This window comes from Mchenga conophoros, linkage group LG22 (assembly GCF_057382185.1).
Source record: "Mchenga conophoros isolate Kocher_MC1m ecotype Shallow Benthic linkage group LG22, M_conophoros_male_GT1.1, whole genome shotgun sequence".
Lineage (NCBI taxonomy): Eukaryota > Metazoa > Chordata > Actinopteri > Cichliformes > Cichlidae > Mchenga > Mchenga conophoros.
In genome coordinates, this window is record NC_140546.1 from 20,420,764 (window position 1) to 20,445,491 (window position 24,728).

A 24,728-nucleotide genomic window follows, 5' to 3' on the forward strand; every position below is an offset into this window, starting at 1 on the left:
CAATAGGTAACTTCACATCTGAGCAGACAAGTATCACATGTGGAGTTCCCCAAGGTTCCATCTTGGGACCCCTTCTGTTTAACATCTACATGCTCCCACTGGCACAGATTATAAACAACAACAAAATAAACTATCACAGCTATGCAGATGACACACAAATATATATCACAATGTCACCAGGCGACCGAGGCCCTGTACAGGCTCTTGGTAAATGCATTGAGGAAATCAATGACTGGTTGTGCCACAATTTTCTCCAGCTAAACAAAAACAAAACTGAGGTAATAGTCTTTGGCGCCAAAGAAAAACGATTACAGGTCACCAGAGAACTTCAATCTATACATCTAAAAACCACAAACCAGGCGAGAAATTTGGGTGTAGTGATGGATGCAGACCTAAACTTAGAAAAACACATTAAGACAATAACAAAGTCAGCTTACTATCACCTCAAGAATATATCAAGGATAAAAGATCTGATGTCTCAACAGGACCTGGAAAAACTAGTCCATGCATTCATCTTTAGTAGGCTTGATTACTGTAACAGCATCTTTACAGGTCTACCTAAAAAAATCAGTCAGACAACTACAGCTCATTCAGAACTCTGCTGCTCGAGTCCTCACTAAGACCAAAAAAGTGGACCACATCAGTCCAGCTCTGAGGTCCTTACACTGGCTGCCTGTCCGTCAGAGGATAGACTTTAAAGTTCTGATGCTGGCCTATAAAGCTCTGAATGGTTTAGGACCAAAATACATCAGTGACCTCCTGACCCAGTATGAACCATCCAGATCCCTCAGGTCATCTGGATCCGGTCTTTTATCAGTTCCCAGAGTCAGAACCAGACACGGAGAAGCTGCATTCAGCTTTTATGCTCCTTATATCTGGAACAAACTCCCAGAAAGCCTCAGATCAGCTGAAACACTCAGTTTATTTAAATCCAGGTTGAAGACTCACCTGTTCTCAGCTGCATTTGAATAAAGCACCAAATCCACACTTTAAGCTTAAATTTCAAAACTTACATTTAACTACTGATTTTATCTACTGTTCTGATTTTATCTGTTTTGATTTTATATACTGTTGTTTGTTTGTTTGTTAATTAGTTAGTTAGTTTATTTGCTTGTTTTATTCAATTTTAAATCATCCTTTTTATTTGTTCTTGTTTCTAATGTCTCTGTAAAGCACTTTGAATCACCTTGTTGTTGAATTGTGCTATACAAATAAACTTGCCTTGCCTTGCCTTACATTACTTCCACACGCACGCACACACACACACACCTGCAAGTCCATAGACGCTTCTTCTTTTACTCTGTTTTTCAGTTCAGTCTCTTTCATTTTCTTGCTGGGGATCCAGGAGAAACTCATTGCATTGGGATCCATGCAATTCTTATCAAAAAGCAAAAAGTTAGAATTAATCTTACAAATTAAACACTAAATATTCCTGCTTTATATTTTATGTTGTTCAGTACTCACAATGTAGTTGCTGTAATGGTCCATAGAAAAGAAGTGCCTTAAAACATTACTAGGTAAACTCTTCTCACCACAGATGTGACACAAGTAAAAAGAGGTCCGTGACTCTGGACTGAAACACAGACTCAGCGCAGACAAGCCTGAAAGAAAGTCAATTTGAAACAGGACGATTACTTCAAACATCAAACAAGCTCTTTTGTTTTAAACAGGCTGATGTAATACAATTTCACATTCATCTACATCTAGGTGATAAATCCTATGTTTGTCCAGTAGCAAACTTAAGATTTAGGTTCCTGAACTCGCTTAAATGCTGCTACAGTAATGCGAAAGGCAAACAAGTGTAAAAATCAATGACGATTTACTTTTAATACCCATATAGGGGCTAAAAAGACAGTAACAGATTACATTAATCTATATTGTGCTGCACATATAAACACTCAAGTGTGTCTTGGTCATCAGCTGATTCTGCCAAGATGTTATCCCAACTAAAATCCTTCCCAGAGAACACTACTATATCTCTCGCATGAATTAAAATACATTAATAAAAGGTTCCTCCAGTTCTTATGAAAACTCAACACTCACACATATTTGCATGAACTTTCATACAAAAATCTCTCTAAAATGGCGAACAAAACCCAACACCCACAAAACCAAACCTGTAGAGCAGGGTAGGTGTGATAGGTTTAAGCTACAAACCTATTCGCTGGAACGTTCAAGACAATTCAACTACACAGCAAAAGCATTGAACACCAAGTAGGCAAAGTTCTTTGTGTTACTCATATATGAGGGAGAGAACCACGACAAGCGCTGTTCCTTCGCTTAACCTCAGTCGCTCTCGTCCGCACCCCCGTAACACTGCTCTTTTATTGAGGTTACATGAATATACATAGGTTCATTAACATACAATATGACGTCTACATACAAACAAAGAGTACCTTGCCTGTGCGTTGTGTAAGTGTGTGTGTGTGTGTGTCCCCATAAATGACTTCCCTAAACCTGCTGGTCTGGAAGTCCAGCAGTTCATCTAAACAAAAGGCACTTAGACTAAAACAGACATAGATACGTTTATCCTGCCATAAAATAATAAGAGAAGGTACGACCTCTCCCATGCTCCCAGGATGTGGGTGTGAATCCCAGAGCACTCTGGAATGCACACAAAGTCTTTGCAGACTATTAAGGATCAAACCTCTACCAACATGACATTGATTATACAACTCTAAGCATATATGAGTAGATATTTCTAAGCATAAATGACAATCAACAATACAAATCTAACAAGGTGCACTTTGAGAAAATGTACTCACCCACAATGGGATGTTTGAGGCAATTCTTTTTTTCTGGATCCGCAAAAATGATATGAGGTACACCTTTGGCTTTAAAAAGCAAAAACACATGTCAAAGTGAAAGAACGGACTACCTTAAGCTTCCAATAAATAGGGGAGCCTTCTACACCCTGCTTTTTAGACCTTATTTAAAGAAAAAAAAAAAAAAGACAAACTTCAGACAACCACCTCCTCAGGACCATCGTAAGCCTTTAGTTGCTAGTTCCAGTGCAAAAACTCTACACATTGCACAGCAATAAATACAAAATAAAAACACTTAACACCAAGAAGGAAGAAAAAAAAAACAAACTTACCAACATTCTGAAACGTATCTGAAAAGAGGTAAACATTAAAATGAAAAACAGAAAAGATGAAAATGTATAATAGATCAGAGTTCACATGAACACTAATGTCAAGTAAAAACTGAGCATTACCATTTGGGAAAAGGTCTTTCAGTTTCTGTGGGTAAAGAACAGGAAACATGCAGAGATGGTTTATTATTACTTAGGTAAATGTGGGGACTGTCTTATTACACTGTACCACAGTTAACTAATCTTCTCACTCAAATTAATTCTCCTTCTCCTCCTACCACATTACAGAGATAAAATAACAGGTGCATTTAGCCTTTGGCTGGTTAGCACCTTTCTATACTGGTTTGGTGTGTTTACATGCAACTTTGGGTAAAAACAAAAAAACAAAACACCCCCCCCCCTCCCAAAAAACAAAACAAAAAACAAACAAAACAAAAAAAACACACCGAGACAATAACCAATGCAAGGTTAAGTTATAGATAAAGCTGTTTTTATGTTCATTACTGAAGAAAGAATGTCATGCCCAAAAAAATAAATAGATTTTAAAAAACCAAATGTATATTAAGTCTAATGCCCACCTGGTGATGTACACCTGAAAATATGTGCTTCTTGTAATCAAACAGCCTTCTAAATTTGTAGAGGCAGAGCTGTGGAAAAAAGACAAAAGGTGCATTAGTCAAAGGTTTTTGCTACACAGCTGAGAGTTTGGCAGATGTTATGGAAATTTAGTGCTTTACACTGTTGCCAGGCAGAAATCCAGTCATTTTAAACAAGTATTCTCTTCTCCAGAGACATAAAGCAAGATACTGCCTTAATTGTGAAGATCCTGCAAGCCAGAACTTCCTCTACATGTAGGGGTCGAGGGATTAACACAGGTACGGGACAAAGAAAGCTGCATCTTAGTATATAACAAAATTATCTTCTACACAGGTTATTTAGGATTTAACAAACATAAGGCCCATGACCAAAGCCATATCAGCACACATTCAAAGTTCTCTCTTTTCCCCCCAATGTGCAATCTAGGTTCGGTATAATGATTTAAAACAATATTGCCACTTAAAATTGTAGCCATGCCACTGTGGAGCAATGTGTGCTACCCTTATAGCCTGAACCATGCAGGCAATGTAAAATGAAAAAAGGATCCATGGAAACTGCTATGTAGACTCCCTAAACAACATCCATTTAGATGTGTATTTAAATGCCATGATACATTCTAGATCAACAGGTTTTTCACTTTTTACAGAGGTAGTGTCGAGGTGACACCAGTGTCAGAGTTTCACCTCTGATACTGCTGGATAAACAGAAATCCAATCAGGAACGAGATCACACAGAGCTCAACTTTCCACTCGTGAGAGGGAAGTAGTTGCCTCCAACCCACTTAAAGTTCCTTCCCTCTGTAGGCTGCTTTTATTGTTTACACTCATGAACATTTATAACACTTGCTGCTATGTTAGGCAGATTACAGAAACCAAACATAACTTTACATTGGGGACTTTATTTTATTTTCGCTGGAAGAGAGATTTGATTTTGAAGTTACTTTTTGTTTAATTTTGTATTTGTTGTTTGGTCAAGTTTGTAAGACAGAAACACTGGAATGGTCTGTAAACACGGTTATAGTAGAAAAAGAAGCCAGTTTCTCTTTGTTTCCCTCACCACCATTGTGGTTTTTTATTAAAATAAAATGTTTTTGTTTTTTTGTGGCCATAGGCTCCTGCCTTTCTTTCTGTTATGAGTTTGAGTAAATGAATCGCTGCTGCATTTGTGCGCCCTCTGAGGAGGGTGCGTTTGCTCACAGCTGAAGGAGGGTGCCGTTAAAACAGTGCTATTATTAATTTGTGATGGTTGCTTCGGTTAGCTTCAAACAACATTATTAGCAAACTTACTCATGGGCAAATATAAAAAGAATAAATAAATCGCCCTTGTAAAAATGATCGACAATAGATAGGAACCCTCACATAAACATTTATCGTGTGGAAAAAAAGTTAGCATTCATCCTCCAGCTTCACTGCGTTTATGTTATGCTAACATAGCTGTGTCGCTAGCGATAACATAGCACATCATTATATACTAGTTATCCCAACTTCAGTAACCCCACAAACGTCACTGCTGTTTGTTTCCCGTCTTCATTTATGTTGGGAGAGACAGCAGAGCTGTACGTTTTAATTTATTCTGAAATCCCTCACTCAGAACATGGTATGTCATATTTAGTAGAAACTAGCGAGCTAACTTCCTGCTAACTTCTAACTCCGTAAAAATTAATAAATTCTGTTTTCATGGATGCCTGGATGTTAAACTTAATTGTTACACCTGGTAAAGCAGCAACACTGATCATTTTATTAAAGACGAAGGCATTTAGACATTTTTTAACGCTCAGCGATGCCACAGTGTTCGTTTGACTTTAGGACCTGAAGCCGAGTTTGGACCCCGATTACTTCGCGGCTCCTGACTACGGAAGCTGTAATGCTTTGACAATCCATCAAGCAGTGCGGCTTCGTAGCTTACCAAAGCCGTACTAAAATATCTGACAGATTTTTGAGCGCTGTGTACCACATAAAATCGGTTTGAGGTCACTAAGCATGACCAGAACCATAAGGCGCACTGTCATTTTTCCACAAGTCTCCAGCAGATCTGAAAGGCACTTCCTCAGTCTGTTACATTTATACTTTTTTTTGGTTTCTCATTCAGCGCCTACTTTTCCTGTTATTCAGGACGGTTTCAATCAAAACATCTCGTTCCTCATTTAACATTCTTATCTTTTCCTTTTACAGTCTTACACATCGATTCACCTCTCCTTTTATGGTTCTGCCCATCATCTCTGTCTCCCTTTCTTTGCGCACATCCTCATTCTCTATGAGCGTGGGTGGTTATACGTGGGGTCTTTAAGCGTGTCAAGCTCCTTACGTAGTTCTGCTTTTGCCTATACTTATCAAGATGTGTCAGACGGCAGTTAATGCTGCCTTTCTGCACACTTTCCTGTGATGCTGCTTCTATTCTATAACCATTTTCTGCTGTACTAACACAGGGCATGCTAGCAATATGATACCATCTACAGTTCCACAATGTAAGGTTCTTTTCATTTGGAAGGAAAAATAAGCGCAGACAGAGTCCTAGGAGGTGTCAAAAAAGTGATTTATTAAACACACACACTCTGTACAGTGTGGGAAGCCAGTCTTCGTCTCTCTGCCCGTTACAGAAAGCTTTATAGCCATTATGACGTCAGGACAATTCCTGGAACTCTTCTCAGAACAACAACCCTTTCCCAGGCTTGAAACCAGATGTTTTCCATCATCGGTATCTGGGAACATAACCAATTGTGTAGACGAGCGTGCAGTTTTGTGAGATTGTAGGTCCAGGCCAACGAAAGTTCGGTGTCCTTATCCGACTGCGGACTGCCTGGACCTACAGCCATGCTGGTGCTTTCTAGAATGTGTTTTATTCTGCGTGTTAATACAAGAGTATTCAGTAACCACACCGTTAGCAGATTTACTAAATGATAAATGATACATGATAATATTGATGATAAACTGATGATAAGTGATGCAGACTAATGAAGTAATGATGAAATAATGACAGTACACGTGAATGATAACACAGTGACAGTAAAATAACATTCCTTATCCTGACAACAATCACCTAATTCAATCTTAACAAAGGGGCTGTTTTAGACCAGCCCGATAATAAATACAACAACCCAGTCCTATACATTTGTTTAAGATTCACATTGAAGACGCGAGGACTTCCGGTAGACGGCATGTCGAAATAGTCGCTCTTCGCAGGGCTTCTACTTTTATCACAACTACTTGATAATTTCTCACTACCCGCAACAAAGTGTGGAGTTGTATTGGTGGTATTGTGTGTCTGGTGTCATAATCTGCCAAGATGACCAGTAGAAACACCAGGAACCAGGAGCAAAAAAGAGATGAGCTCGGTGCGGCTAATGAAGCCATCATGGCTATGCTAAAGACCACGCTGGACGAGCATAAAGCCTCGCTTTCGGCAGAATTCAAGACATCCGTTCAGCGACTTGAAAACAAGCTGGACAGCATCCAAACGACTCTCAACAACCATGACCAACGGATTACAGCCTTGGAAACTATGGCCACAACTACGAGCGCGGAGCTCCAGAACGTGGTGGCTAAGTTAGCGGTGGTGGCGGAGGATAACGAGAAGCTGAGAGCTAGGCTAATCGACGTTGAAAGCAGGAGCCGCCGCAACAATATTCGCCTCTTGGGGGTCCCTGAAAATATTGAATGGCCCAGGCCGACTGTGTTCTTTTCTCAGGTGCTTGTGGACATATTTGGAGTGGACGTTTTGAAAACGGCCCCGGAGTTGGATCGAGCCCACCGGGCACTGGTGGCAAGACCAGGCCCCAACGCGAAACCCCGAGCGGTTGTTGTCTGTTTCCATAGCTACCAGACCCGTGAGCTCGTTGTGCGCAAAGCTCGGGAAATGCGGGGTAAACTGAAATATAAGGACACCCCCATCCATATTGTCGAGGACTATTGCCCTGAGGTGCTGGAACAACGGTCCGCTTACCGCGGAGTTATGAAGGAGTTGTACGATCTTGGACTCAAGCCTCAGCTTCGCTACCCGGCCAAACTGTTCGTTATGACTGACGAAGGGAACCGGAAGCGACTGGCGTCACCAGGCGACGCTCGGAGCTATATCGCCTTACACCGTCCCCTGAGTTCTAACATTCTGGAAACCTGATCTGAGGGTCATGGTTGGATCCTGCCACTTCCATAGAAGGGCTCATGACATTTTAGTTTGATGTTTGGTACCTAGAGGACAGCATGGTTTGAGTAATTCTAACCTCATTGTTTTTTCTGTTTTTCTCTCATTTTCCTTTATAATACCCCTGTTTATATTTTGTTCTAATATCACTGTTGGCACGCTAGTCTGCTACGTATACATATATGTATATACTGTTTTACTTTATATAAACACACATTTTTTCATTATTATTGCCTCTCCTACAGTTTGATTCCTGCCATGTACAAATGGGGGACAACAATACCCCAGCCTGCCTTTTTTGTGCTTTTCTTCTGTCCGTTTTTGTATAGTAAGATACATCCTAGTTCCTCAATTTTTTCTAGCAGAATATTGACAAGGCATATTTTCATAGTGAGACCTTGCCGCCACAGGGAAGCAAGCCATTTGATAAGAGTTGTGATGGCGAAGTCTTCACATGGGAATGTTTACACCCTGCTGTGCAATGGACACTTGCAAGTTTTGTTTTCGGGGGTATCCAGGTCCAATTTATGTTGTTCGATCTGCATGTATGTATTGTGTTGTTGTTGTTGTTGTTGTTGTTGTTTCTTATTTATTTTATTTTATTTACTTATTTTTCTTTCTGTTTTTTGTTTTTTTCCCCTGTTCTGTTCACAGTCTACTACCTCAAATACAGACACCAGCTTTCCCCTGGCCACGGTCAACTTGTCAAACCAAAGACCTGTCTGAATATAGTAAGGTATGTCGAGCACAATCAATGGTCTTAGAATTGTCTCCTGGAATGTGAGAGGGGTGGGGAATGCAACCAAAGTTAACAAAGTTATGGCGCATTTACAGCAGCTTAAAGGAGATGTGTTTTTTCTTCAAGAGACACATCTCTGCAACAGAGAAGTGAGGCGACTCAAGAGAAACTGGATCGGCAATATATATCATTCCAAATTTAACGCCAAGGCCAGAGGGACAGCCATACTTATTCGTAATAATATTCTGTTTGAGCAACATAAAGTTATTGCTGATCCAGATGGCCGTTTCACATTTGTGTCAGGAAACTTGCAGGGCTCACTTGTGATACTGGCTAGCGTGTACGGGCCGAACTGGGATGACGACTCTTTTATAGCTAAACTTTTCTCTTCACTTCCAAATCTGGAAAACTATCATCTTATTATTGGAGGTGATTTTAACTTGGTTCAGGACACTCTGCTGGATAGATCGTCAACTAAGGCCTGTTCCCTGAATAAATCTGCTAAAACCCTAGAATTTTTCAAAACTCAGCTGGGGATTGTGGATCCATGGCGACATGCGAATCCCACTACTAAGGCATTTTCCTTTTTCTCTCATCCCCACCGTACATATACACGTATAGACTTTTTTCTTGTTGATATTAGGTTTCTCTGTAAAATTAGCCATTGTCAGTATCATGCTATCGCCATTTCAGATCATTCACCAGTTTCTTTTGATGTGGTATTAGCGACCCCGTCTCGACCCATTAAACATTGGAGATTTAATTCTAGCCTGTTGATAAGGGATGACTACACACATTTTTTGAGATCACAGTTCTCACTTTTCCTTGAGTTGAACGATTCTACTGAAGTGTCAAGAGGTGTATTATGGGAAACGTCGAAAGCCTACATGAGAGGCCAGCTTATAGGATTTGTGTCAAATTTAAAGAAGAAAGAGTTAACTTACACGTCCAGTTTATTGAATAAGATCAAAGATCTAGATGGCAGATATGCATCAAACCCAGATCCTAACCTCTATACAGAACGTGTGAAAGTTCAAGCCAGTCTCAATTTAACCACCACCGCAACAGCTATGGTTCAATTAATTAAGACTAAGCAACGCTTTTTTGAATCTGGCGACAAGGCAGGGAAACTTCTGGCTTATCAAGCCCGTGCCGAAGCAACCTCTAAGCTAATCCCAAAGGTCAAGTCTGCTGCTGGTGACATAATATCGGACCCAGAGGGAATTAATGAAGTATTTGTAAGTTTCTATTCCAATCTGTACACTTCAAGTTCTCCCCCTCTATCAGAAGAAACTCTCCAAAATATACATTTTCCAAGAATAGATAGAGATCTGACGAAAGGATTAGGGGGACCTATCACTGTAGTAGAGGTACAAGAAGCCATTAAATCCTTAAACACAGGTAAATCGCCGGGCCCTGACGGTTACTCTGCAGAATACTATAAAGTCAATTCTGATCTTATGGCACCGTTGTTGAAAGATATGTATAATGAAGCCTTTTCAAAATGTCAATTACCCAAGACTTTGTCCGAAGCTACTATTTGTTTAATCTTGAAAAAGGATAAGGATCCTTTGTTGTGCAGTAGTTACAGACCAATTTCTCTTTTAAATATTGATTTTAAAATACTATCTAAAATCCTCGCACTTAGGCTACAACGTGTTCTGTCACAAATTATCGCCTTTGACCAGACGGGGTTTATGGCCGGCAGGCACTCATATGACAATTCAAGACGCCTCTTGAATATTATCCATACATCGTGCAACTCAATTCCAGAGGTTGTGGTATCTCTTGACGCGGAGAAAGCTTTCGACCGCGTCGAGTGGAGCTTCCTCTATGAGGTGATGGATAGGTTTGGCTTGGGGGCTGACTTTATTCTCTGGGTTAAGCTACTATATTCCTCACCATCCACCTGTATTCGTACTAACAACAACTTGTCTTTGCCTTTTCCACTTGAGAGGGGCACTAGGCAAGGGTGCCCTCTCTCACCCCTCCTATTCGCCATTGCTATCGAGCCTCTTGCAATATGGCTGCGTTCAGAGGATAGATTTAAAGGCATTACAAGGTTCGGTGTGACTCACAAACTCTCCCTTTATGCAGATGACTTGCTCCTGTACATTTCTGACCCTCTAAACTCATTCCCGGTGCTTTTTGACATACTGGACCAATATGGTACACTGTCAGGATATAAGGTCAATTATCAAAAAAGTGAGTTGCAACCCCTTAATTCCCTGGCCAGAGCTCTTCCCCACTCAATAGTGCCTTTTAAGTGGACAGAAACCGGATTTAGATATTTGGGGGGTTTTATTTCCTCTTCTATACATAAAATGATGAGGGAGAATTTTCTATCCCTACTAGAAAATGTTGGGAAAGATTGTGACCGTTGGACTTCTCTACCATTGTCAGTGGCAGGGAGAGTTAACCTGATAAAGATGAGTGTCCTCCCAAAATTCTTGTATCTTTTTCAACATGTCCCGATTTTTCTTACCAAGGCATTTTTTGACAAGTTAGAAAAGATTGTTACATTTCATATGGGGAGGGAAACAAGCTAGAATTTGCAAGTCTATTCTTCAGTCCTCTAAAAGTGATGGTGGTCTTGGTTTGCCCAATTTTAGACACTACTATTGGGCAGCTAACATACAAAAACTTTTACAATGGGTTCATAACGACCCCCCTGTAACAGCCTGGGTACAAATGGAAACTGCATCTAGCTGTTACTCATTATCATCAATACTCAGCTCACCACTCCCTTTTTCTCCAACCCTTGTTGGGGATAATCTAATAGCTAAGGAAACAGTAACTATTTGGCGACAGTTCAGAAAATACTTCGGGCTACTTGGACCGTCTTTGCTAACACCTTTATCAAAAAATTTTAATTTTGCACCTTCAAACACTGATGCGGCCTTTAGTAGTTGGAAAGATAACGGACTTAGGACTGTTAAGGACTTGTATAGTCAGGACACCTTTCTATCTTTTGCTGACCTATCGTCCAAATACGACCTGCCTAACTCCAACTTTTTTCGCTATCTTCAGGCTAGAAATTTTGTAAAAACGCAGTTCCCTCACTTTCCCAATCGGCCTCCAGAAACAAATCTGGATATCATCCTGCAGACGAACCCTCATCAAAACAGACTGATATCAGCCTTGTATAAAATACTAGATGCTTTGGTCCCCAAATCCATTTCTCATATTAAGCTGAGATGGGAGGAAGAGCTTCAGACAACCCTGCCAGAACAGCAGTGGGATCGTGCTTTGAAATTGATTCACTCGTCTTCAATTTGTGCTCGTCATGCTTTGATTCAGTGTAAGGTGGTCTATAAAGTACACTATACAAACGCAAAATTATCTAAAATCTATCCAACCATCAGTGATGCCTGTAGCAGATGTGGACTATCGCCTGCCAACCATGTCCACATGTTTTGGTCATGTTCGAAACTGAGTGCATTTTGGAGGAATATATTCGACACACTTAGCCAAGCATATGGCCAGACTGTCCTTCCTAACCCACTCTCTGCAATTTTTGGCATTCCTCCTGACTTGAACTTATCTGGTCCCCTCAAACAGGCCCTAGCCTTTACCACTTTACTGGCCCGGAGGCTTATTCTGTTGAAGTGGAAGCTTCCCCACCCCCCAACTCATGACCATTGGGTGAGAGATGTACTCTTTAACTTAAAGCTGGAAAAACTTAGATTCTCTCTAAAAGGTTCTATTAGGGAATTTAATAAAATCTGGAAATCATTTCTCTTGCTGGTCGACACTATTACTTTACTTCCTGAGTCTGCAGTGAACTGAGCGAAGCTACATTATAATGTTTTTTTGTTTTTTTTTTAAATCTTATTTATACCTTATCTATTTGTTTTTCCTTTTGTTTTGCTTGGTCCTTTCTCTGTTATTTGTTTTCTCTGTTTTTGTTTTGTTTGTTTTTGTTTGTCTGTTTGGTTACGGGGGGGGGAGTTGTGGTTGTTGTTGTTTTTTGGGGGTTATGCTTGTTATGTGTATGGGTCCTGAGGTGTTGGTTTTTTTTTTTGTTTTGTTTTGTTTTTTTCTAAATTTATTTTTTGGGTTTTTGTGTGTGTGTGTGTGTGTGTGTGTGTGGGCAGAAACTGGTTTTCTGCAGTGTTTTGTCTATTGTAGACCTGGTAGGGGGAGAATTTGGGTTGGGGGGTTGGAGGGTATAATGGACATACCACTGTTCTGAAATCAAGATGGACTTAGCTGTTGCTAACTTTGTATGTCATTGTTGAAATTAATAAAACAAAGTTGAAATAAATAAGATTCACATTGAAGAACATAATAACGTGGCGCACAGTGTGACGTCAAACAATGCGCACACCTTTGACGCTGCGTTTTCTCCGTTTTTCTAGTCCACACGTAAATGCAAAAACGGAGTTTTCAAAAATATCCACCCTGGCCGGAGTTTTTAAAAATCTTCGTTTTCAGTGACCAAAAATGCCGTTTACGTGTGGACGAAAGGTGCAAACGCATAGAAAAATCTGCGTTTTCAAAAATACCCGGGTACGTGTGGACATAGCCTGAGCATGCACCAGTTTATTGTATTTCCAGATTTGCTTTCGGCACAATTTACAGTGAACGCTACTCTGTTTTTTGTCAGACTTGAAATAGCTGAAATACCTTCACACTACGGAACTTCTATGGCTCTTCCGTTCGACAGTCTCTCCGGCATTGGAACCATCATCTGTTTTCTCTTCGGTAACCTTCGGTCACGCTCGGTTGATTTTTCTAGTCGGCACACTCATTTCCTCCATTACCCGGGCGGTACGGTGGCTGGCTGCTTCCCAAACAAATACACATGTGCGGCTTGGCACTTGTGCTGTACGTAACAAGTCACGTGACGTGACGCTGCGGCTGTGATTGGTTCGGCTCTGCGCTACTTAATTTGGATTGGCTGTTTTTTTTTTTTTTAGACGACAAGAGCGGCGAGGTCTATCGCAATAGTTTAATTTTTCTATCGAGAAAACGTTATATCGCAATACATATCGTTATCGTTCTATCGCCCAGCTCTACATCATCCGATATATATCGTTATATCAAACAGCTCTAAACATATCCATCATCCTTTGAATTCTCTCCACCAAACTCTCCTAACTGAAGTTTTTGTGGAAAATATATTATTATGTGGCAGGGCTTTTAATTTGTGACATATTAATCTAGAAGCTAATGAATGTGCAAAGCATAGGGCCTTAGAAGAAGTATTTTTCTTGTAACTGGCTACGTGCCTGCACAGTCAGAACAGGATGTACTCAGGATGTGTGCCGCCATATGATCCTGGGCCTCGTAGTGAGAACAACAGGAAAAACCTGGTATGAAAGGCAGTTGATAGCTTGTTATAGAAAATTACCAAAAAAGGAACTGTATCTAACTGTAACTGACGCATGTTATGTTATCTGCTTACGCATGAAGAGGGTGAACGCTGACATATAAAACAATAGGTTGAAGTGCTTTTCTTTGAGATCAACACGGAAGGTGCCATTGTGTAAATCTCCCATACATGTATGCTAATAAATAATTGTTGGTTAACTGGACCTGCTCTGAGTAGTGGTTGTTTGTTCTCAGCCCAACATCAAAGAATTCGGGACATTTTCTACTGCCATCTGTCACTTGATCACCAGCTTTCTGACAAACAGCAAACAGCAAGTGAAGACGGAAAACGTTGTTTCTTAAGTTTAGACAGGTCCTCGTCAAAGATTTGCCCTCTACACCTCCAAGAACCCAGCCATTAAACTCCCAATGACCCAACAATCCCTGAACTTATCCAAGATGGTGATAAGTTAGATATCAGCAGGAGGTTGAGCAGACAACTGAGCCTAGCACCAAAAGGTGCTGGAGCCAGTGGCAACAAGTCCCAGGGGGATGCTAAAAGTATCACTGAATATCTGTACATATAGCCCTTTTCCACTAGCTCAGCATGGCTCGAGTAAGTTTTTAGTGTTCTCCACCAGGTGGTAGTACCTGGTACCAGGTAGGGCAGGACAATATGGCCAAAAATATTTGTCACGATATATATTAGAAAATTTGCGATAACGATATAACTGATGCGAGACAAAATGTCAACACAAAGGTTGTTTTTTTTATTTGGAGCACATTTCTACAAGAAAGATAAGTTACCATATTTATTGGGCCATAATGTGCACCGGATTATAAGGCGAAACCAAACAGTTAGATAAGGCGAACTTTACTCAACTCATTCTTCTTGCTTCCTCCACTTCTGTACCATTGACTCATTAATGCTGAATTCTCTCGCAGCTGCTCTATTCCCATGTTCTACTGTGTGACTGATAGAGTTTGAAATCCACTTCATATGTCTCTTAGCAGGTGCCATTTTAGGGTCCTTATAAACGTACAACACGGTAGATGGACCGATCTGACACTGACCTAAATTACTGGATCGGATATCGGAGAGAAATAAAAAATGTAATACGATCCAATAAATATCAAAAAAAAAAAAAGCACCTCACAAAACTTGGACATGTCATAACTCAGCTCATAACCGTAACACGTCGGAGCAGTATGCATCACGTGATAGAGCAGCTGTGGCGTGCGAGACCTGTTGGCATCTGGTTGAGTATTTGTAGCCTCGCTACCAAACCGGCATTTCATCTCCGAGAAAGTTATCCCAGAGAGAAGTAAAGCAAGTGTGTAAGTTCATCTCTGAATGTTTGTAAAGCACTCCAGCGCTAAGCTTAACAACCGATATATGGAGTGACTGCCTCTCTCCCCCTCCCTCTCCTGCTGCTACTTCAAACTTGAAACTGATTAATGATCAGCTGATCGGCTTTTCTGTCGCGAGTCCATCTCTCGTTTGTTTGTTTATCGCCCACTTCGCGCCAGAAAGAGGAAATCAGCGGCTGAACAACAGCAGCACGTTTAAGCTTGATAATCTGTGGTTAGAATTTATTTAATATTACTTTCTACACCAGGATCTTTTTCTACGTAGCTGACAGCTGGTAACTGTGCAGGGGCGGATCTAGCAAAGTTTAGCCTGGGGGCCGATAGGGCATGAACGGGGAAAAGGGGGCACAAAGACATACTTTTCTTTCTTATTCTCATTTAAAAATGTCTAGCTTTTAATAAATAATTATCTGAATCTTACACCCAAAGTTTTAATCTGATGTGAAATGTATAGAAGTCCATTACTGTATATAGTAGCTATTAAGTCTAATATACCCTAGTAAGCTATAGTACTTTTTCCTTTGGGAAGGTACCATCTGTGCAGTCTGCAATTCTGTTGAAGAAAGATGTTAAATCTATTTAATTATTCTTGAAAAATAGTTGTTTTTTCCCCCCCCACACTGCATCAAATTAAAGTTGATTACATCGATTAAGCATCATGAGGTGGGGTGGTTCCCTATTTTTATTTTTAGCTGGGCGTTTGCAACCCTATTAGTTAGGTTGCTTACTCTTTAAAATACCAGAATAGGGAGGATGGAGCAGGTTTAAGTTTATTAGATTGATCAGTATTGCTGAACTATGAAATATTTTGGGTGCAGTGTATTTTTTTTTTTTTGCATACAGGTATAACAGAATAGCTTTAGTGTTTGTTTGTTTTTTAAAACTTGAGTATGAACTTATACAAAATGCAGCAAGATATTTAAAAAAAAAACAAAAAAAAAAAACAAAAAACAAAAAAAAAAAAACACACTATATCGGATTCATATCGGTATCAGCCGATATCCAAATTTATGATATTGTATCGGACATAAAAAAGTGGTATTGTGCCATCTCTACAATACGGTAATATTATGTTGAAGTACAGTACTCCGCAAGGCTCCTGACTACGGGAGCCGTAATGCTCTGACAGTCTATTAAGCGGTGCGGCTTCGTAGCTTACCAAAGTCGTACTAAAACATTTTTTGACAAATCTTGACAGAGTGCCGTGCACCACATAAAGTGCTTTTGTGGCTATCTGACAGACAAAAACCAAACCAGTTCCACATCACTGAAGTTGCATGTTTTTAAAAAACAATTCTGGTTCATCCGTTTCATTCAACGATCCGCTTCCGCCCTTCTCATTCTCTGTCGCCGCTATACTTTTTCCGCCATATGCATACTAAAACCAAGGCACTGCGCATGCGTGTTTTACCCATATTCTATCGCAATTTCTTTTTTTCTTTTTTTTTTTTTTTATCATTGCCTAACATTATACCGGTATTCCCGTGAACAGTATAATATGGCCCAGCCCTAGTACCAGGAACTTTGTTTTCCCACTTAGTTGGGGCTCCAAGCAATCCAAAAATAATGTCAGACTGCATGTCACCAATTGGCTTGTCAGTGGCAATCGCATGATGAGTTACGAAAATCAAAACACCATTTTTGAAATGCAGCAACAACGGAAATGGCTACACAAAATAGAACACCGTGGTCCCCAAGTCTGAGAAAAAGCCATAAACCAAACACCTGCTATACCATTGCCTCGATGTCCTCATTTGTTGTGGCATTTGTGTTTGAGGTCGAGCATTACTATAAATCTTACTTCATCTGTTTTGTTGTGATTTTGCCTGCAACATGGTAAGCAGTGATGAAGCCCAGAGTGGGTATGCATATCCCCGTGACAGTTGCACCTCTCTGAAGGTTTTGCAATTTATGACTTTGCCCAAAAAAAAAAAAAAAAAAAAAAAAAAAGGGGGGGGGGGGGGGAGCCTGTGAGTCAAGTCCAAACCATAGCCTCTCCCCCGTTTTGACCAATTAGAAGCACAATTGCTTATATTAGAATATATTATCTTGTGTAACACCAAATTAGGGTAATTCTTTTTCAGGAAAATGGCTACAGCTAACTGCTTGCAGACTGTAACCTTGTCAAAGACAATTTCATTTATACCCACTGATAAGGCACATGAGGCTGCCACAGTATTCTCCTGAACAGTGTTGGGAAGGTTACTTTTAAATGTATTCCAATACAGATTGCAGAATACATGCCCCAAAATGTATTTCGTAACGTATTCAGTTACGTTACTCAATGAGAGTAACGTATTCTGAACTTTGGATTATTTAATATATTATCATACTTTTCACAACTACATGAATGCGTTATTGCTGTTTGATTCATTACTATAACTGAATGTTACTCGCCATACCAAAACCAACTAGATTTTTAAATCTTAATATAAAATTGGTAACAGTAGGGTGGACATTAGGTAAGGCTGCACTTTTTGCAGCGATCTCGTATAGGAAACTATTCCGCGCGTATATAAAACAGGTCCGTGGCTCCGAACTGTAGTAAAGGGACCTCTGGCTAATACATCGGAGTCTGTGTCGGGCTCGTAGCCGAAAACTAGCTTTACTTTGTTGTCTGGGTCATAGCTTACTTAAAGCTGGGCTCGTCAGGCACTCTTTTTGGCTGCAGTGGTTATTATTAGATTTACATGCTTCCATCTCCTGCTTTTTCTTGATGACAACTTGTACTTTTTGACTCTCCTTTTTCTCCCTTCCTCGCGCTCACAGACACATAACGGGTATGGCAGTCCATTGTCCCTGCAGCACGGACTACACTGCCCATGAGGCTACATTCTTTAGGGCCATGCCTGTAACACTCTGCCTATTGCCTTCATACTATTTAATTTTTTTTTATTTTTATTTTTTTTTTAAATAGTAATTTTAAAAAAATATTTCACGTCATTATGCGGGCCGCAACATGGGCCGCGAGCTCATCATTCTCCAACCAAAATTGACTGAACCAGCCGCAAGAGAAGATCCAAACTATGCTTCACATAAACATTGTCATGAATTCCCCCTTACTTTTGCAGTTTTGCCTCCACCACGATAAAAAAAATATAATAACAATAATAACAACAATAAATCACACTTCATGCACAGCTCTCTCTCAGTGTACGTCAAGAAAAATTCGCCATGAAAAATCTGTTTTCTGTAATATTTGCTTGCTTATTACCCACCAGTCTACCGTTGTTTACAGCGCTGTCTGACGCTTTTTTTGGGGGGGGGGGCAGCGCTGTTGTTCTCAGCCCAACATCAAAGAATCGGGACACCTAACCTCAGCCTGGTGGCCCCTCTCTCCAATCTGTTCCTGATTCAATCTACCAAGTTAAGTTACCATGTGTCTTTTAAATCGACCATCATCCAGGTCAATTGCTATGTCTTCTGTACCAAAGTTGGCAGTTTCTTTCTGGCTCTTGTGCCTATTCTGGGTGAAAAAAATACTATAAAGTCAACAAGAGAAAAATGGTCTTCCTGTGCCAGCCGAAGTGTCTGCCGGTTCACGTTCCTGACATTGGTTCTGTGGTAGCTGAGGTCTTTCTGCTCCTGAATTTGATGGACATGGTAGTCTGAAGGTGCTATGCAGACTTGCGGCGACATGCTCCCGTCTTTGGTACTTTATGATGTAGGTCTTCTCTTCAGCAGGGGGAAAAATAAAGAACCTTGTATTGGGTTAAAACCGCAAGGTAAGGGAAAAAAAAAAAAAAAAAAAAAAAAAAAAAAATCCAAATACAGCCTTTTCTTCTTGTACATTTCTTTGATCACTGTTGGGTTTTCACTTATTTGTCTTTATGGTAAACTCTTCTATGGTCTCCCTTCTTTTTCAATCAATATTTAAACATAGCATTACCGCCATAATGCTTCACTCAAAGGAGACAGACGGAGGATGCAAATATCCATCTCTGATTAGCTGAAGTATCCCTTGGGGAAGGTCACATATATAGAGATCAACTGTACAGATGCACATCCGTGAGCAGATATTCCCCTGTTCTCAAGGCTGTTCCTGCAGTTATCTCCAGCTCCTTCAGAGATGACTTTTATCTTACCTGTTCTTTCAGAAATGTTTTTTTTCCTAAATTAGAATCCCATCTACTTAGTGATCCGACAGCTCTACTGCCAGACAGTTTTTCCCTAAGGAACCTCTGTTCCACTGCTGCACCTTGCCACCTTCTCAACCACATGATGGGTAACATGCTTCCTGAAGGGCCCTTGAAAGGTTTCCACCTTTGGCCTTTCTTCGGGGCAATCGTCAGTTGCTGAGTCTGTCTGATCTGCCCTAGAGCTCCCAGCTGACAATTTCCTATTCCTTAACCTAGAGCTGCCCATCTAAGGCAGCTGTTCCCAAACTTCTTTTGCCCTCCTTTGTGTTTACAATAAAATCTTCTCTCCCCCCCCCCCCCCAACACAAACACATCCTCCAGCCACACACAAACTCAGATTCCATTGCAGTGCACCTCAAACCTTTTGTAAACAATTAAAAGTAAACTGCAATAAATTACAAGTAGCAAAAAAAACAAAAACACACACACACACACACACACACACACACACACACACACACACACACACACACAAAATTAATTATTTCACATGTAGTTGTTTTTTGTTTTTTTACCCAGCACATGATCCCGATGCAGGGGAAACTAATTCTGTCGGTGAAACCTACCATGGCACCGCTGTTGTGCAGGTGAAGCCAAAGGCAAGATATGCTTAATCATATTTTCTAGTCTTTGGCACGGAAGGAAGTTGTTTGGAAGCATATTTGGCGATGCTTCATCTTCTGTTTTGCATTTGTGTAAGAGCCCCATCAAAAACTTGTCCATCATGCTAGCAGTGGAATACTTCGAGGACCTCCTTAATCCCACTGCTACGTCTTCCGAGGAGGAAGCAGAGTCTGGGGATGACTCGCCAATTTCCGGGGGCGAGGGCACTGAGGCAGTTAAACAACTCCTTCGTGGCAGAGCCCCTGGTGTGGATGAGGTCCGCCCCGAGTTCATGAAGGCTCTGGACGTTGTAGGGCTGTCCTGGTTGACACGCCTCCACAATGTTGCATGGAGATCAGGGGCAGTACCCCAGGACTGGCAGACCGGGGTGGTGGTCTCCATCTTTAAGAAGGGGGACCGGAGGGTGTGTTCTAACTACAGGTGTGTCTTGCCCATTGCAACGGGCCATTCGATCCCTATACAACCGTTGCAAGAGTTTGGTTCGCATTGCCGTCAATAAGTTGGACTCGTTCCCAGTGGGTGATGGGGTCAGCCAGGGCTGCCCTTTGTCACCGATTCTGTTCATAATTTTCTAGGCACAGCCAAGTGGTGGAGGGCTTTCACTTCGGTGGCCCCAGAATCTCGTCTCTGCTTTTCGCGGATGATGTGGTTCTGTTGGCTTCATCGGGTGATGGCCTCCAGCTCGCACTGGAATGGTTCGCAGCAGAGTGTGAAGCAGCAGGAATGAGGATCAGCACGTCCAAATCTGAGGCCATGGTTCTCAGCCGGAAAACGGTGGAGTACCCACTCTGGGTCGGGGATGAGTTCCTGCCCCAAGTGGAGGAGTTCAAGTATCTCGGGGTCTTGTTCGCGAGTGATGAGAGAAGGGAGCCGGAAATCGACAGATGGGTTGCACCGGTCCGTCGTGGTGAAGAGGGAGGTCGGGGGAGAGGACATTAAGCCACTTTCACTCACTGGTCACTTTTTGAACCAGACCATTCTAGTATTAGGCTGGACGCCCTTTTGCTTACAGAGCTTCCTGAAATTGTCAGAGCTTCCTTAAATTGTCATGCCATATATTCAATAACGTACTGGAAAAATTCCTAAGAGATTTTGGTCCACATTTACATGATAGCGTCACACAGGTACTGCAGATTTATCGGCTGCACATCGAGGATGGGAATCTCCAATCCTGCTACATCGAAAATAAGCTCTGTTTGATTCAGGTCCAGTCTCTGTGGAGCCAATTTGAGTACAGGGAACTCATTGTCATGTTCAAGAAATCAGCTTGAGATGATTTCAGCTTCATGACATGGCGTGTTATCCTGCATGGACAGCAGCAATACTCAGGTAGGCTGTGGTGGTTAAATCATGCTGAGTTGGTACTAATAAGTCCGAAGTATGCCAAGAAAATGTCCCCACCCCATTAAATCACCAGCAGCAGGCTGAGCTGTTGCAGCATAGTCAAGAGTCATTAGACTAGGCAATGAGTTCACAACCTTCTGTTGTCCAATTTTGGTGAACTGAGAGGAGTGGCACCTGATGTGGTCTTCTGCTTCTGCTACCCATCTGCTTCAAGGTTCAACATCTTGTATATTCAGAGATGCTCTTCTGAAAACCTGGGTTGTAACAGCTGGCTATTTGGGCCAATGTAACATTCTGGACAGTCTCCTTCAGCCTCCCATTGTAATGCTCGGTGTGAACTTCAGCAAGTCATCTTGACCATGCCTGCATGCCGCACAGCACTGAGTTGTGTCCATGAGATTGGTTAAATAAGATAGTTGCACTAACAACATTACAGTTTGGTATGGAAGCTGTTCTGCCAAAATAAAAACCCTTACTCTGTCCAATACTGTACTAACTGACACTCTGAAATCTTGTACTGCTGCTCACTCCTGACACTTTTTACTATTTGCTGATTGACTTTTCTTCTGCTCGTCAAACACATTTCATTGCAATGTTGACCCTGTGCCAAGTATGACAGATAAAAATAAATTAAAAAAAAAAAAAAACTAAAACTGAACATGACTGTCTGGAACATGAAAAGCATTATGTAGTATTTTTAGATGCACTTGTATGACCTGTGTGTAAATGGTTCAAAGTGGTCCTCGGAGACTTCGATTTTTTTATTCTAGCAGCTGCAGCACCCCTAGTGTTTGAGAGTTGCCTAAAGAGTTAATATAAACATTTAATTCAAAGGTACATGGAAAACTGTTACAAGGGGCACAAGTATAGAAATATGTAAGAAAATTAAAAAAAAAAAAAGTACCCTTGAATCTATATTTGCTGTTGGTGGCCATCAAAGACAGACAATGACTTCACACCATTTTATATTTATAAAAAATAAATAAATAAATTTAAAAAAAAAAAAAAAAACAAAAAAAAAAAAACCCTCCACGTCCACATTATCATTTTCCAACGTTTCGAAGAGTTGTTCATCCACACTGAAACAACTGAAAACCATTATGTTCCTGCACTGCGCATGCGTGAAATGCAAGATGATTCTGCGTCATTTCCGTCTGCTGTTTATTTACTTTCCAGTGCTTTGAAACTTTGCAGCATAATGTCGAGGAAAAGCACAGTTTTTTTTGTTTTTTTTTTTAAATGAGAAGGTGGAGTTGTTGCTGCGAGTAACACAAGACTACAAAGTTGCAAAAGCACCATCTCAGTGTGGACGGAAGGCCAAAACTGAGAGAAAAAGATGTGTTTTCAAACAAAAACGTGTTAGTGTGGACATGGCCTTAATCTAGCCTCCAAGTGTCCAGAGCTGCGTCAGCTACTCATTTGTAGTTCAAGTAGTATTTGTATTCAAGTGGATTATTTATACCTTCACAGCTGTTGCTACAAAAAAGCAACACGTGGTAGAGACACATCTGTACCATGAACTAGAGATGGGTCGTCGTGAACGAAGCGGCTCTTAGGGACGGATCTTTGAAGTGAACGACGGGAGCCGGCTCCTTATTGGAAGTAGTGGGGGAAGGTGTTCTCTCTCGCCGCATGTGAGCCAGCCTTGTGTTTACGCTGAGCAGAAGGGGGAAGGGTGCAAAAAGCCTTGTGTTTGTGCTGAGTAGAGGGGGAAGGGGCTGAGTAGAGGAGGAGGGGCAGTAGTTACACTTGCAGCAGCAGTACCACAGGAACAGAGCAGGGAGGTGAGAGAGAACGTGAGCAGGAGACACCAAGAGACAAAATCAACACAGTCATCTCTCTCTCTGCAAGTATAGACACTACCAGAAGGAATCCCTCACCAGATGTAGTACTGGAAGTGAGATACTACACTGATGAGCCCCTTTGCCAGAGAAGTGCAGACCCACTGAGATGGTAGGACAGGGGTGGGCAACTCCAGATCTCGAGGGCCGGTGTCCCTGCAGGTTTTAGATGCGTCCTTGAACCAACACAGCTGATTTAAATGGCTAAATTAGCTCCTCAAATGTCCTGAAGTTCTCCAGAGGCCTGGTAACGAACTAATCATGTGATTCAGGTGTGTTGACCCAAGGTGAGATCTAAAACCTGCAGGACACCGGCCCTCGGGGCCTGGAATTGCCCACCCCTGTGGTAGGAGAACAAGGCTTCCATTTATCCAGGTCTTACATTGTGGCAACATCAGTCCCCTTTGAGAGAATCTGATCTGGTTTCTTCCTGATAGAAGAAACCGGATCAGCTCCTCAAAGCTGAGGCACTTGGTATTTCTAAATGCCAAACTTTACCTAAATTAAAAGATCTAGGTGTTCATTTATTTTTATTTACATAATAAAAATATTTTATATAATAAACCATTTTTAAAAAAACAACAACATCTTTTTACATTACGAATTCATTTGTGCATAATTTTATATTGTTGTTGATAATAAATTAATTAAAGCAACAAAACAACCTGAAGAGCCGCTCCGGAGCCGAAAGAGCTGGCTCTTTTTAGTGAATCGAGCCAATTAAGCCGGTTCTCAAAAAAGAGCCGGAATTCCCTCATCACTACCAGAAACCTTAGGACAGCCACGAGAGAAGCCTGGTCACGACGCCCGTTATCGCCGCGATACCCTGATATTGATACAACAATCAATGCACCCACCTGGCATTTAAAGCTGCACTCCATGTTCAGTTTACTGGTGCTGTAAACCAACTAAAAACTCTTCTCTCCAGACAGGAAATGTTTAAAAAAAAAAACCCCACACAAACAGGGGGAAAAAAGTCGTCTTCTAAGGCATCGGCATGCAGCTCCAGTCCAAACACCAGCACACGGAGCGAATTGTTTCGCTCTAACCTGGGCTTAGCTGGCGGGAGATTGCTTTTTAAAGCAGCAGCGGTCTGACTCCTCCCTCCTCTGACGCTCAGTTCGTACCGGCAGGAAGTTGTGTGTGTGAAACGCGGGCATGGAGAGAGAGTGTTGTTGTCGTTCTACCGCTTTTTGTCGGAGAATTTATTAGTACTCAAAGAAAATAAAGCATTTCAAATAATGTGTCGCTCCTGTAATGAAACGAAGAAGGCGACGTACTGTGAAACGCAACACAGTGTTGTTTTATGCAGGTGACATAAACGAGGAAAATATCCGTTCATTAAAAAAAAAGGTAGAATATGAAAAGGTTGGAAAGCTGTGGAGGTATTTTTGCAGTGTCGCGATCCTCTCTCGATTGCTCCCGATCCTTTTAATTCTGGCACACCTTACTGCAATACAAAATCCCTTTATTACCAATGCGCATTGGGAGATCAAACACAGTACAGAGACTTGTGCAGATCTGAG

At 41.2% G+C, this 24,728-nt stretch overlaps 1 protein-coding gene across 2 annotated transcripts in view; it reads right to left on the reverse strand.

The window, feature by feature from the left end:
- The window catches only part of LOC146549373 (uncharacterized), a 58,464-nt gene extending 34,160 nt beyond the window's left edge, over positions 1-24,304 (reverse strand). For both annotated transcript variants that reach the window (XM_085261512.1, XM_085261511.1), the window contains exons 1-7: positions 24,060-24,304; positions 3,673-3,741; positions 3,218-3,242; positions 3,098-3,115; positions 2,766-2,834; positions 1,465-1,601; positions 1,270-1,377 (exon numbers count right to left, since the gene is read on the reverse strand). In XM_085261512.1, coding sequence (XP_085117638.1) covers positions 1,270-1,377; positions 1,465-1,601; positions 2,766-2,834; positions 3,098-3,115; positions 3,218-3,242; positions 3,673-3,741; positions 24,060-24,083 — 450 coding nt within the window. In that variant the 5' untranslated portion in view covers positions 24,084-24,304. The remainder of the gene's footprint in view (positions 1-1,269; positions 1,378-1,464; positions 1,602-2,765; positions 2,835-3,097; positions 3,116-3,217; positions 3,243-3,672; positions 3,742-24,059) is intronic.
- Positions 24,305-24,728: the final 424 nt, after the last annotated feature.